Source organism: Fukomys damarensis, unplaced genomic scaffold (assembly GCF_012274545.1).
Source record: "Fukomys damarensis isolate Sample0158 unplaced genomic scaffold, DMR_v1.0_HiC HiC_scaffold_27, whole genome shotgun sequence".
NCBI classification, from domain to species: domain Eukaryota; kingdom Metazoa; phylum Chordata; class Mammalia; order Rodentia; family Bathyergidae; genus Fukomys; species Fukomys damarensis.
Window position 1 is genome coordinate 2,256,060 of NW_022900939.1, and position 14,606 is coordinate 2,270,665.

At 48.6% G+C, this 14,606-nt stretch overlaps 1 protein-coding gene across 1 annotated transcript in view; it reads right to left on the reverse strand.

Annotated features, from left to right (window-relative positions):
* The window catches only part of Dtx4 (deltex E3 ubiquitin ligase 4), a 37,288-nt gene extending 23,404 nt beyond the window's left edge, over positions 1–13,884 (reverse strand). The window contains exons 1-6 of the mRNA XM_033756599.1: positions 13,796–13,884; positions 7,842–7,921; positions 7,001–7,173; positions 6,695–6,764; positions 5,975–6,158; positions 9–120 (exon numbers count right to left, since the gene is read on the reverse strand). Coding sequence (XP_033612490.1) covers positions 9–120; positions 5,975–6,158; positions 6,695–6,764; positions 7,001–7,173; positions 7,842–7,921; positions 13,796–13,884 — 708 coding nt within the window. The remainder of the gene's footprint in view (positions 1–8; positions 121–5,974; positions 6,159–6,694; positions 6,765–7,000; positions 7,174–7,841; positions 7,922–13,795) is intronic.
* Positions 13,885–14,606: the final 722 nt, after the last annotated feature.

The following is a 14,606-nucleotide window of genomic DNA, read 5'->3' on the forward strand; positions in this document are numbered from 1 at the left end:
CGAGGAACGAGGCGCGAGCCAAGGGAGCGCAGGAGCCCGGCGGTCTCCCCGGCCGTCCGCAGCACCAGAGAGGATCCTGCAGCATTTCCACGGCCACTGCGCACACGAGCCGGGCTTACCCTGTGATCACAGCCCACGGAGGTGTCTGACAAAGGGGATGCTCAAATCAGCGCGTCGCCTTGATCTTGTCCGGACCCGGATTTTGTTTCCCAGAAGCTGCAACTGCACGTGGATCCTGAACGCACTGTCAACACGAGAGCATGCAGGAAGAACTTCAGTTGTGTGCTAGGCAGTGGGACTTTGACTCTGTGAAACAATTATTTTTTTCATGATAGCGTGCGATCTTTTTTGTGCTTTGAAGACGCGGAAGGGTGAAAAAGATGAATGTCAATCAGAAAGAAATCGACTTGTACTTAGGGTATGGGCGGCTCAAGGTGCCGCTCACGTGGACTTTCAGAAGCCATCTAGTTTATAGTTCATAATGACCCGCTTAGCAATAATAACATAATTATAAATCAATAATAACACATTTACATACATTTCTTAGATCTTCCAAGACAATCCTAATTTCAAATCATCTGTGTCATAAACACCTAAAAATCTGACCTTCCATGCTAATGTGCAGACCGTCTGTCAAATCGCCTCTTACACCCTACGAGACAGAGAATCTTCACCCAAATGACACGCTCGATTTGTAATTTGGCCATGCTAAGCCTAACACTAACGGAGAATAACTGGAACGAAGCGGTCTTGCACTGTTCAGAGGCACGGTCTGAAGACACTTCAGCAAAAGTCACCCTTACTTAACACCAAATTTCAGCAAAAAATGTCTGTGAACAAAAGTCACTTTCGTTTCCCAGATTACTATGAAATAAGCCGCTTTGAAGTGAGTGGCTAAAGACAGCCACAGATGTTTATTCCGCACCGGAATCTGCGGTTTGGGAATGGCTTCAGTGGACAGCCGGACTGGGCTCAGGAGACAGTGTGGGGCTGGGGCGGACTTGGCTGTGGACTCGGGGAGCCGGAGTGGCCTTCACATTACTGGCTGTCCTTCCTGCAGCCCTGAGCTTGGTTTCCAAGTAAGTGTGACCTCAGAGAAAGAGCCAGGCGGGAGCTCGCTGCCGTTTGTATATTATCTATTTTATTAGGAAGTAATTGTACATTTACATGCAGTTGTGAGAAATAAGGCAGAGAGACTTGTGCACCCGCTTTTCCCATGCAACCTAATGGTGACATCTCTTAAAACCACACTTACGAAGCTATAGCAACTGTATCACTACTCACACTGGCACAAGATACAGAATAGTTACAATTTTTCTTCTTTATCAATACAATATGCGTGTTCTGTACAACACACACTCCCACCACCACAGGATACCTTGTGTTGTTTTTTTGTTGTTGTTGTTTGTTTTTTGAGTCAGGGTCTCATTATGTAATTGAGACTGACCTGGAGCTCACTATGTAGCCCAGGCTGGTCTCGAACTTGCAGGGATCCTCCTGCCTCAGCCTCCCTAGTGCTGGGATTACAGGCTTGCGCCACCACACCCTGGTCCTTGTGTTGTATTTTTAAAGCCACATTCAATTCACTCCCTCCTCTCTCTCATTCTGTCCTTGACCTTCGCAACTGCTAATCCCTTCTCCATATCTATGATTTTGTCCTGTAAATGAAATCAAACACTTAGTCTTTTGGAATTAGGTTTTTCTGCTGAGCAAATGCTCTAAAGATTCATTCATGTTGTGTGGATCAGAACAAAACTGTGAAATCAATGTCTCAGTCTGGGCTTCCCAGACGCCAGAACTTGGAGCAATAATATTCTTGCCGTTCAGAAATAACCCAGTCTAAAGTACTGCATTTTGTTATAGTGGCAGAAGTGATCTAGACAGTCAGGTATTCATTCCAGGAGGATTTGCCATTGTTGTGGATTCTTTGAAATCTTTTATGCAGATCATGGACAATCATGTCAGCAGCAAATAAAGTATTTCTTCTTTCTCAATTCCTGCGTCTTATTCATTTTTCTTTCTGCTGCTTTACACGAGCTAGGATTTTATTGCGATGTTGAACAGAGTGGTGAGAACAAGCATCTTGCCTTGTATCTGATCTTAGCGGGAATGTAACTGGCTTTAACCACGATCCCATTAGCTGGAGGTTTTTTGTGACTGTTCCTTGTCAGTGCACGAAAATTCTCCTCTATGCCTAGTTTCCCGAGAGTTTTTATAAACAATGTTAAATTTTGTCAAGTGCTTCTTTCTGAGTCTGCTGATCACATAATCACACACAATTGATCACACAATCTTTCCTCGTTAGCCTGCTGCTGTGACAGATTACATCAATAGAGTCTTTGAGTGTTAAGCTGACTTTGCGCATCTGAAATAATTCCCACCTGTTTGCTTATTTAATCTTTCAAAATTGTTTTCTCTTTTTATTTTATTAGTACATTTTAGATATACATAGCTGTAACACTTGTACTGGTACCTGATATATCTTGGTCCTTCTTTTCTTCCTGTTACTCTCCGCTTCCTTGAACCCCTCTTCCCCTCTTTACTTACAAAAGCTTTGTTTCATTTTTCTTCTATCCTTTTTTGTTTTTCTTATCTCTTCTTTCCTTCCTCTCTCCACTCTCCCTTGTTCCCTGTCTCATTTGGACATTTTCTTCCCATTTCCCAAGATCTATCCTATATTTCAGTCCTTATTTACACTTTCGGTTTCTCACACCAGAGAGACAATGTGATATTTACACGTGTGTCCGATTTATTTCACTTAAGGGTATGGTCTCAAGGTGCGTCCCATTAGAGATGTCTCACCCTTACCCTTCTTTATGGCTGATAGTAATCTGTAACCTTGTTATGTAAGCTACAGCCACAAATACAATGATTTTCTGAGTTCTGTGAGTCTTTCACGAGTTATCCAGTGAGAGTGGTCGGTTGCTCCATCATGGGATGGGTGTGATGTGGGTCACCAAGGCAGTCTCTGGAAGGGCCAGCCCTGACCGCATCTCCAGAGGGGTAAAGTATCTTTCATTGAAGCAGAACCTGGCCTGGATCTCAGCCCTCTCTCGTGTGCTGCTTGGATTCCCAGGGAAAACTCAGAGGAGGAGACAGAGTGCAAAGACCCATGGCACAATTCTCTCCCTACCCCATTAAGTTTATTGATACTTTTTAGGTATACAGTACAGTTATGTTCATCACTGGGGTCTTGCATCTTTATATAATGTACCTTGGTTCTTACTTTTCCCCACTCCCCTGCCCTCCCTTCACCCCCTGCACCCTTCCCTATTTACAAAGACTTTGTTTCCATGTTTTTCCATTTCTCATATTTTTTCCTTTCCCTTCCTTCCTTCACCACCCTTCCCACTTCCCCTACTCCTTTAGACCTTTTCTTCCTATTTCACACTATCAATTATACTATTTGAATCTTATTTACACTTTTAGTTTTTCACACCAGAGAAACTATTCAGTATTTACACATGTGTGTGTCCTATTTATTTCACTTAAGAATATAGCATCCATTTAGCTATAAATGTGCATCCGTTTAGCTATAAATGTCTATAGTTTCTCATTCTTTTAAAAAAATTTTTCCCATTAAGTTTATTGGTACATTTAAGGCAAACAATACAGTTACATTTACCATTGGGATCTTGTACCTTTACATGACATATCTTGGTTAGTTTCTCATTCTTTATGGCTGAGAAGTACTCCATTTTATAGAAGAAACACATTTTCTTTATCCAGTCTCCAGTTGGTGGGCAATTGGGCTGTTTCCAATTTTTAGCTATTACGAACTGTGCCACTAAGAACGTGGGTGTGCGCATATATCACTGTGATATGATTCTTTTAATTCTTTTGGGAAGATACCCAGCAGGGGAATAGCTGGGTCAAATGGAACCTCTAGTCTCAGCTCTTTGAGGTATCTCCATAATGATTTCCACAGTGGCTGCACCAGTCTGCACTCCCATCAATGGAGAAGGGTTCCTTTCTCCCCACAACCCCGCCAACATTTGTTATGGGTTGATTTCATGATAGCAGCCATTCTTTCTGGGGTGAGATAGAATCTCAGAGTTGGTTTCTCTTATCATCCACGAGCCCGCTTGCAGAACAAGGCCCAGGAACTTGGATGGGGAGGGGCAAGGCGCGGAATGACCAAGCAGACTCTGGGAGGTTTCTGGAGGGCTTCCACCTTATTCAGGAAATGCGCAGGCTTAAACAGGGACAACTATGGGGGAAAAGCATGGGAGGAGCATTTAACATTTGGTGATATCTTATTGGAGGCACGGTGGAGTGATTTTTTCCTGGATTAGGCAAAGGAGTCATGGACTAGGTGCAGAGGTGTAGCCTGTTGGACCCAGCATCTATGCACTTATGCGAGTTAGCTCAGCCTTAGCAAGGTCTCTGAGTTAGCTCAGGAGACAGGAGTGCAGCGCACCTGGCCCAGCCAGGCTTGAACTTCTCCCACAACATCTGCATCTCTTGAATGACTAGTGATATTGAAAATTTTTTCATATATTTATTTGCTGCTTTTACTTGTTTGTCTGAGAACTATCTGTTCATTTCAGATGCCCATCTTGGAATTGGGTCTTTATATTTGGGGGTCTGATTTTTTTGAGTTCTTCATGTATTCTAGATAGTAGACCTTTGTCTGAGGAACAGCTGGGAAAAATTATTTCCCCACATTGTATGTTGTGTCTTAGCTCTCTTGATGATTTCTCTTGCAACACAGAAGCTTTTGAATAACATGAGGACCCAGTTGTTGATTCTCTGTGCTAGTTCCCGTGCTACTGAGGATTTGTTCATAAAGTCTTTTCCTATGCCAATGTCTTTGAGAGTTCTGCATAATTTATCTTCCAGCAAGGTTAGTGTTTCTGTTTTAATATTTATATCTTTAATCTACTTGGATTGTTGTTTATTGTATGGTGAAAGATAGGGGACTAGTTTTAATCTTTGGCAGGTTGAAATTGTTTTTCCAACATAGTTTATTGAAGAGGCTATGTTTCCTCCACTGAGGACGGTTGGCTTCTTTGTCAAAGATGAGGTAGCTGAGTGTGTCAGGAGCTGTTTCTGCATCTTCTAATCTATTCCACCGATCCTTGGGTCTGTTTCTTTGTCAGTGCCGTGCTGTTTGTATTACAGTAGCTAGAGTTCTTACCCTTCTCCTCTCTGACGTTCATCGCATCCCCCCATCCTCATTTAGTGTTTATCCTGAAATTAGGTCTTTCCTGGTGGGAGGCTCAAGGCTTCACTTCTGGAGGGTCTGAGCCCCTGTCTGCTATGCTCTCCTCAGAGTGGAATCAATGCAATTGCCAATTTGCTATAAAAATTGGGCAAGGGCGTGCAAGAGGGGCCCGTGCTCCACTGGCTGGGACATGCATTCCTCCCCTCGTGGTCCCAGCAGCCCCCTCCTCTGCTGAGCTGGCTCGGTTCCCCCCAGCCCAGCTGTCACCCCTCCTCTCGCCTGCTGGCACCTGCACGCCGTCCTCGGAGTGACAGGCAGAGTCCAGCTTGGAGTTCAGTGGTCTCCTCCTCTGTCCCTTGGCAGAAGCAGCCCCCCGTAGGGATCAGGTCTTCTTACCCTGCACAGCCCGGCTCGGGGAAACAGGAAGAAGAGATGGGAGGCACCAGCTCCCTACTGAGTTGCTGGAGTGAAGGGAAGCAGGGCCCGCAGGGCCTCTGCTCTGTTTCCCAGGTCCAAGGAAGCCCGGAAGCCTGGCCCAAGCCTCAGTGGGTCCAGTCAGGACACTCGAGGACTCAAGTTCCCTTCCAGACCTGGAGGGAAGCGTGTTCCCTGCGTGTTCCAGCAGCAATCCTGCAACTCCGTGCCTCTCTCCCTCTTGGCATCTCCCTCTGAACCCCTGGTGGAAAGGGCTGTCTGCCTGTACTTACCCACCCGGATACTCAAGATGACCGCGCCACCTTAGAGCAGCCGGTCGCTTGCCACACTGAATCATTTGCAGCCTTAGTCCCTCTTCTCCGTGTAACCCACGGATTCAGGCGCAGTTGTCTCCGGGCCTGCTCACCGCTCCTCACGCGTCTGGCTTGGGCGCTCCCATTCTGCTCCTGCTCCGCGCTGAGTGTTGCCCTTCTACCTCCCACGAGGCCTGCTTTGCCCGCTGACTCCCTCCAAAGTGCAATCCACACGCGGTCCTTCGGTGTCTCCGCTGGATGTCCTGTGCCAGGGCAAACAGCGTACAAGGAGCTGCTGTGAAAGGCGTGTGATCCTCCTCTGCTGCGGAATCTCGGCTCAGTGGGCTGACTACTGAAGCCAGAGCCTTTGCACCAAGCTGCATCCCTGTCTTTTAATTACATGTTTACAATTTTATGGTGGGGGTCTTGCTAAACTGCTATGTTGCTCAGCCTGGGCTCGAATCCTCCTGCCTCAGCCTCCCGGAGCACTGGGATTACACACACGTGCCATCATGCCTGGCTCCTTCCGGTGGTGTCTTTCCCCCATCTCACACTTCTAGCACCACAGGAGTAGCCAAGTCTCGTGGTCTTAGTAGCTGTGCTGTTTTTACCATAGCTTGGCTCATTTGCCAGGACTTTACATCCAAGCAGGTTCAAGGCCATCAACCCAACGCGTTCACTGCACACAGGCGAGAAAGGGTTCCTGGTCAGGGATCACTCTGTCTTCAGAGCCGGAAGAGCCCCTCTGTGCAGTGCGCTGCCTTCTTCTGAGCAGAGTACGTGAGAGTCAACGATTTACCTTTGGAAGGGATATTCCATTGCCCTGATTTAGGGGGCTCTGACCCTCCAGTGGATTTGTCTCCTGCCATCTGCAATACAGGGGCGCCAGGCCCCTGGTCTCTTTGGTGAAATTCAACTGATCACGAAGCAATTAGTGATCATTTCCTCCAGAAAGGCAGCTGCCACTTTTTCTTGTAAAACCAATGACGCCAAGACCGCAGTGGCTGAGCTCTCAAATATTCCATCTGCATTTAACCGCCAAGGCCTTTTGGACACGTCCTTTGTCAATGGGCTTCCATTAAACCACCCCCAAAGGGTGCCTGACCTGAGCGGCTGCTCTGTCCGCCATCAGTTGACCCAGAGGTTCGGGGCCCTGGTTGGCAGGGTTGTACTTGCTGCTGGGTCCGGCAGATGGCGACGTCGAGCTGGAAATGGCTGCGGGCGCTGTTAGCCTTTCAGCGTCTGCCCACAGCGGAGCTTTCGCCCTCTCCTCCGATTCTCCAGTAGGCCCGGAGGAGTCGGGAAGTGGGTTTGAGGGCCACGAAGCAGGCTCAGCGGGAGGAGCCCTTCACACGACGCATCGCCCCAAAGGGCACCCGGGATCCACCAAGGGCCCCCCGCCCCCGTGAGCTGCCTTTGCTTTCCTTCCCCACAGAAAATCTTGCCTGAACCCTAAGCACTGAACTTTGCTGCTTTTCTCTCTGTTGGAGACAACGAAAATGGAAGCTATCACAGTCACGCCTGCTCGGAAGCCCCGAGGGTTCAGGGAGGTCGGAAACGTAGCCAGGGCGAGAGGAAGGCAGAGACAGGAAACCTGGCCGCCAGCCTCCTCGCCGGCCCAGGAAGAGGCCCCTCTCTGCCCTGCGCTCCCTCCCCCGGTGCCCCTGTCCCCCCTTCAGGGACTCTGCCCACTGTCTGCCCGAATCCGGCGGAGCCCCAGGTCCGAGCCCTTCCCTCCCTGAGGTCCCCGCGCAGGGGCACAGCTGTGCCAGCTCCTAGGCCCCTCCGGGAGTCCTCGCTCTACTCATCTTTTCCAGTAGTAGCTGAGGTCCCGAGGGGGAGAGGGGAGGGTTCGGGCTACACTCACTAATGTCCGGTTCGGAGGGCGGGTTCGTTTCCAGTGCTGTGAAGCACCCAGGGCTGGGTGTCAGAGAGCAAGATCTTACTCGAGGACACCGCGATCACAGTCAGTAACCAGTCAGCTCGCTTTCCCCATTGTCCTGAGAATGCCCCTCTCTGCTCCTGCCTGAGGGAAGAGAGAAACACGAAAAAGATCGAGGAAGCCTAGGCGCTCTTTGGCACACTTAGACTCCTCAGCAGGCTGGACCGCAGGGGCCTTTCACTGCCGCTCCCGCCTCCCTCTGCCCCCCTCACTTGGTGATAGAATTTGCTGTGAGCCAAGGGAATCTTCTGATACGCTGGAACCTGTCTCATGCGGATATTACCCTTCTTCTAGTATAAAAGCACTGTGTAGCATGAGTTAGCCAGCCTGCGGGGTGTGGGACATTTGTCACCCTGGCCTGCTTGGCTTGCTATAACACGATGCAATGGTCTGGTAGCTTAGATACAGCAGAAGTCGATTCCTCAAGCTAGGCTCGGAGGTGCAGGCCTGGAATCCCAGCTGCTCAGGACACAAGTGGATCCCAAGCTCCAGGTCAGTCCAGGAAAGTTAGTGAGATCCTGTCTCAAACTAAATATTCCTCCTCCCCACACCTCAGGACCTTGCATTTGCCAGGCAGGTGTGGCGCCACTGAGTTACAACGTCAGCCCCTAAAATAGAAGTTTTCTAAAGAGTACTGAGGATGCATTTCAGTGGATGAATGCTCCTGGGCTCAATGTCTGAAAAAAAAAAAAACCCTCACATTTCTAGAGGCCAAGAAGTCCAAGATGAAGGTGTCTGGTGAGGACCTACTCCCTCCTCTTAGCTGTGTCCTCGTGGGGCAGAGGTACCACTTGAGCAGCTCCCAGGGCTTCTTGTACATGGGCACCAATGCCATACACGAGGGCCTTACCACCCTGATGAACTGGTGTCACCCAAAGTCCCCCTCTTAACACTGTCACACTGGGGTGTGGCCCTGAGCATTCGAACCCGGAGTGAGCAGGTGGGAAAAACACTCAGCACAGCAATGCTCTTGCTGGAGTCAGATTTAACACCTAGTTTGTTTTTCATTCCAAGAATACAGTGAAAAGCGAAAGACAACAGTGCTTGAGAAGGAAACGCATAGAAAACTATTTTACCCGGAAGTCACTTATGCATGAAGTGAGAATAAAAACCCAAATGCTTTGCTTATTTAGCTTTTTCATCAAACTACTTGATTTCCTATTTGAATTTTGCTTTATGACTCCCATTTATAAGCATTAACAGAAAACAACGAGTTAAAGGCAGTTTAAGCAATAGAAACTAAATAAAAACAGAGCACCTGGTCCCTGAATCTTGAAGGTGCTTTTCCCAGGCACCATCACCATGGTAGGTGCAGCAAGCAAACAGTGGTCTCCAAATAGTGGTCCATGTCCCCATCCCAGAACCTATGATGACTCGGCAGCTTTGACTAAGTCAAGGGAACTGAGGAGAGAGGGCTGTGCTGGGTCATCTGATGGGCTCTGCATGGCCTCATGAGAGAGGCAGGAGGGGTTTCATGCAGGAAGAAGAGCAGGTGGGCAGGCTGACCATGGGCCAGAGCCTGGCAGGCTGTGGCTTCCAGCCATGGGATGCAGGCAGATACCAGAGACCAGGAGCAGCCTAGAAAGTGTGGGCAGGGAGCGCAGCCCTGCTAACCCCACCCTCACATCACACCTTTCTGTCCTGTCGGGACTATGAGAGGATGTTTGTGTCATTTTAGGCCACCAAGCTTGGAACAAATTATCACAAATTTGGTGGCTTTGACAACAGGCCCCTTGTCTCTTACAGAGGAGTTCGGGGGTCCAGAAACGTATAATCAAGGTGTTGACAGGATCAGTTCCTGCTGGAGGTTTTGGGGCTACAGCTGTTCCATACCTTGCTCTTGTTTCTGAGAACTGCTGCTAGTCCTTAGCCTGTACACGTGTCCCTGCTGAAGGTGGTGTGACTTCTGATTCTTTCTAACTTCATGATGGTGGGGAACATGTGTGTCTAGCAGAAGCTGTACTTCAAGTTCTGGATTTTGATTTTTCCCCCCAGGTTAGCAATATGTGGTACCTTTAATTTCTCCTGGTTAACCACATAATCATCAGTGCACAGAACAAAGATTGCACTCTACAGTGCACGTGCTCAATAAATCATTCGAGATACTCAACACCTAATCATGAAACGCACTTCCGGGCATATGATTTTGCCCAGCTCTGGACTAATGTAAATGTTCTGAGACGCTGGAGCAAGCCAAGCTAAACCATGACGTTCGGCAGGTTATGTATGTGAAGTGCATTCTGGCTCGCCGTGTTTCCCTTTTACAATAGAGATGTAAGCCCACTGTAGACCAAGGAGCACCTGTAGATTTATCACTTTGATCTCTGCCTTCCGAGGGTCTTCTCCTTGGAAGCCACCTGTTATTGGATTTGGAGCCACCTGGTTAATCCAAGATGATCTCACTCACAGACACTTAGTTTAATCACATCTGCCTTTACCCAGGCAGGGTCCATCATGTGTCCACGGTCAGGACTGGGACAAATCTTTGGGGGCACAGTGCAGTGCAAGACAGTCACTTTCAGCCCATGATTCCATTTCAGAGAGAGCTACCATCAGAGGAGCACGAGGGAGTGGGAATTGGAGAGGGGTGGAGAGGAGTGGATGTGATCGACCTCACAGTCTTCAGAGGTAGGACAAAAGAAAATTGGGAAAACATATTTCTTGCCGCTGTAGTATTCTGAAATGCTTGTAATATTTCCCAAGTGGTCCAGGGAGGGATGTACTTTAAATGCAGTTGTGGACACAGCGATGTCTTGGCTTGGTGAGGTAGCTCAGTTAATCAACTGTATTTCATGACTCGAGACCCAATCTTTCCCCAAGTATCAGAAATTTGGGCAGCAACTCAGTTATCCTTCCTTGCACAGAAAACAGGGATAACAGTGTCTTCTCTGCCTGCCGAGCAGGACTTGAGCTAATGCTTTAGAAATCGTTTAATAAGTGGTAAAGTAACATGGATTTCAATACCTGTGATGATCACGTCTATATTTGAATTTGCAATTCAGTTCCATTCATCATCCAGTCCTATTTGTCAGGATCTACATGGTTTCTGAAAACTCTGAATTAGAGGAGAATATCGAGTCACAGTTCTTAAGGGTAACACAGGGCTAAATTTCTGTTAGACTCTGGTTACAACATGATTATCAGCCACACAATGTATTTTATGTATGCTTCTCTTAAAAAACAATGTATGTAGTTGACTCATTAACATTGTACTCACAGCCAACTGTGCAATGACTCGTGTCTGAACAAAGCTTATTCAACATATGTATTTTTCTGTGAAGCATATCCTAGCCTTTTCATTAGGAACACTAGGAATAATTTTCATGTTGTGAATGGGGCCCCTGAAACAGCAAAAATCACCAACAGAGACATCACAAAAAACTCAGAAGCTTCTATCTGTCATAGTGAGTATACAGAGAAGAGTTGTTTTTAGTATGAGCGATTAAAGAAAATGGAAGGCAGCTTTCTTCCACCTCTGTTGAGCACGTGTGCAAAAGGAAAGTGAAAAATTTCACCTCTGTATACATAAATTGCAAGTAAAGGAAACTGTCACGCGCCATTATTTCCGGGTTCTTCATGCCCTACATGAATTCCGGGTTTGAGTCCGCCGGTGACAGTGGTTTGCGCATGCGCAGATGAGGCGCTTGGCTCGTCAGAATGATGCAGGCTGGCATTGACCAATAGAAACAGGCTACGACGCCCGGGTGGATATAAAGGCAGGCTTGCATCCGGCTCGGGGTCTTTCCGCCATTGAAGATTGTAGAAGAAACTCCAATAAAGCGTGCATCAGAAGAATCCTGAGTGTTGCGTGCTCCTTGCTGGCGAGGTGCGCGCGACAGGAAACCACTTACCAAGTAACAATAATGCATGAATACAGAGTTGACAAATTGCATAGACAGAATCTAAATGAGGGATTTCAGGCTGGAAAACGTTATTGTGTTCTGTTTCATATTTCTAACATACTCTGACAATCACATTGTATTTAATTCATTTTGGTCCAGAAATATGCACCCAGATAATGACCCCAAGAGGAGGAGAATGGCCCAGGCAGATGGCAGCCCTGGAAGAGGACGGGGGAACTGTGGAAAGGCCGGGTGGGCTCAGTCTCCTCTCCAGGGGTGAGGAGCGGACCAGGACTCCTAGAGTGAAGGTGCTGCTCCCACACCCACTCCCCACGCTGTCCCGCCCCTCCCTTAGCTGCCCCGTCATCTCGCGTGTGGCCGCTGGCTGGCACCAGGGACACCTTCTCCCCCTGTGCATTATTTTGGCCACGTGGCTACTTCCTCAAGGAAGCCAGACTCCCCAGCACCCTGGGGTGTGAGACTGACTCCAGGCCTGTCCACCCTGCCGACTCTGCCCTAAGCCCCCCTAAGTACAAACGGCCCCATTCCTGCTTGCTCTTCATGACACTTCCCGTCCAGGGCCTCTCCGATGCCCACATGACCTGGAAGAGACCTGTTCTTCCATGCTCACTGATCCCTGTGACTATTCTCATCCTGAGCCAGGAGGCCAGCGGGTTAGCACAGGAAAGGAACAGGGCTCACGAGAGACTGACAGACGAGTCAGACCACCGCTGTCCCTTCGGCTCCAGCAAGGACAGGGCCTGGCGCATCCAGGCAGAGAGAGCACCGCCATCGCAGCAGGCGCCGGCGCCCTGGAAGACCGAGGGGCTTCTCTGTCTTGTACATTGGCACACTGCCCTGCTTGCCTCACCTGGGGCTTTTCACATCTTTGTATCTTCTCACACGTTGTCCCCAGGGAAGCTGGAGGACCGAATTGGCTTAGGGCCCTGGGCAGTGCAGGACCTAGGTGACACTCAGCTGCGTCCTGTGGCTCCATCCCAGGCATGGAAGCCAGACACTCATGGCCCAACCGTCACTGCCTGGCCTGGGAACCCTGCACACCTAGGAAGTCTGGTGTTGTCACTGTAACACTGAGATGATTGCGGTGCCCACCTGAGGAGGAAGGCAGGGGTCAAATATGACATCTTATTCCCATTTTTAGCCAGGCCCTACAGATCAAACCCTACACAGATGTTAGCTACCATGATAATGTCACTGATGGAGGATGGAAAAGAGAATGGAAAGAAATGAAAGACTGGAAAGGAAGGTCCCACGTAGGAGAGCCAGAGCCCACAGACGTACTGACACGAGCACTCAGACAGGGGTGGCGAGCAGCGTTCCGGGAACCCTAGTCCGGGAGAAGTCGGGGTCCGGACAGCGGATCTGAACCGCGAAGAAGGGGTTGGAGTCAGGAGATGTAGCTCAGAGTTTAACATGCTGGTGTAAGAGGGCTGTGTCTGGCAGCTGGACTTGCAGATGTGTGCTCATGAGGGAGCATGGGGTGAGATGCCACAGTCGTGCGGTGACTGGGAGAGGAGTAGAAGCTGAAGCTGAGTACAGTGCCAGGCGAAGGAGCCTGAAGACCACATCCTCGGGGAACTGAGACATTTGGATAGTATGAGGAGAAAGGAGGGCTTGGAAGGTAAAATGAAAGAGCAAGATGCCATGAAAAGGTAAGGAAAACCCCACAACAACCTGATGGAAAAGAGGACGGGGTGGGCAGGGACTAGGGGAAGGGAAGGGTTCTCTAGATGTCTATGCTGTTCTGTATCCTGAAAACAAGAACCTACAGGCCCTTGTGTGTTAAAACCCACAGGAACTATGCCAACAGAGAATGCACTTCATGGCAAGTGAATTAAATTAGGAAGTACAAAGAAGAGCTTGACTTAAGGGCAAGAAGTGGTTGGAGATGAGGTTTTCACAGAGGGACTGTTCCACGCCCCACCTTTAGAATTTTCTGTCCCGTTTCTCATCTTCATTGTTTCTGCGCAGAACACTGGAAATCCTTAGACCTGATGACTTCAGACCTTGAAGCGAGGTTCCCAGGGCAATGCAAGTGAAGATAACTCATCGAAGCACCATCAAGAATTGAGAACTTCCGGTGTGAGCTCCTCACCTGTCGAGAGGCCGTGAGGCAGTGAGCGGCACAGCTCCGGACCCACACTCCAGTTCTCTGCACTGGGCGAGCTCGGCCAAGCTCTTCATGTCTCTGGGACTCAGTTCCCTCCTCACTGAGCCCAGATTATAAAATTGCCTCCCTCAGAGGGCTGCTCAGGAGACCTAGGGTTAACACACGGAAAGGACGTAAGAGTGCTTAGCCCCTAAGCGAGCTATGTTGGTTCTTTTTTAAAATTACAGATAAGAACCTTACGTAAGCTGCACAAAGTACAGTGGGAATACAAGGAGTGTTTGAAATCTAAAAATGCCAAACGTTTTCCTGGCTGCCGTTGAGGGGGTGTGACAAAGAGGTAAAGTTTGTATTTCGTGGTGAAAGAAGCAAAGCAATAAGTGTGAGGTGAAATGAAATGGAAAGTAATGATAATAGAAGTGAGAGAGGTAGAAGAGGCCAACTTTAAAGGCTTTGTATCTCACTTGAAATTGCTGCATGGAAAATAAACAATGAAAGAAATGCAGGGGCCTCCGTCAGAGATCAAGGGGGAGGAGGAAAGAAGTTTCCATACCTGTGTCCAAATGTGACCCGATTCTATTTATCTAGTTTGTACTCAATACTTTTCCATGATAGCATTGGGTATTACAGAGTTTTTTTGAGGGAAGGGAGATGGAACTCAGGACCTTGGGCTTACAGGGCAGGAGTGGCACCACTGAGCTCCATCCCCAGCCCCTGCATCAGGTGTTAAAGCCGGGAGGATATCTCCGTTGAACAAATACCTGACGGTCGGATCTGTGTGGATCATAACTCATCGGCA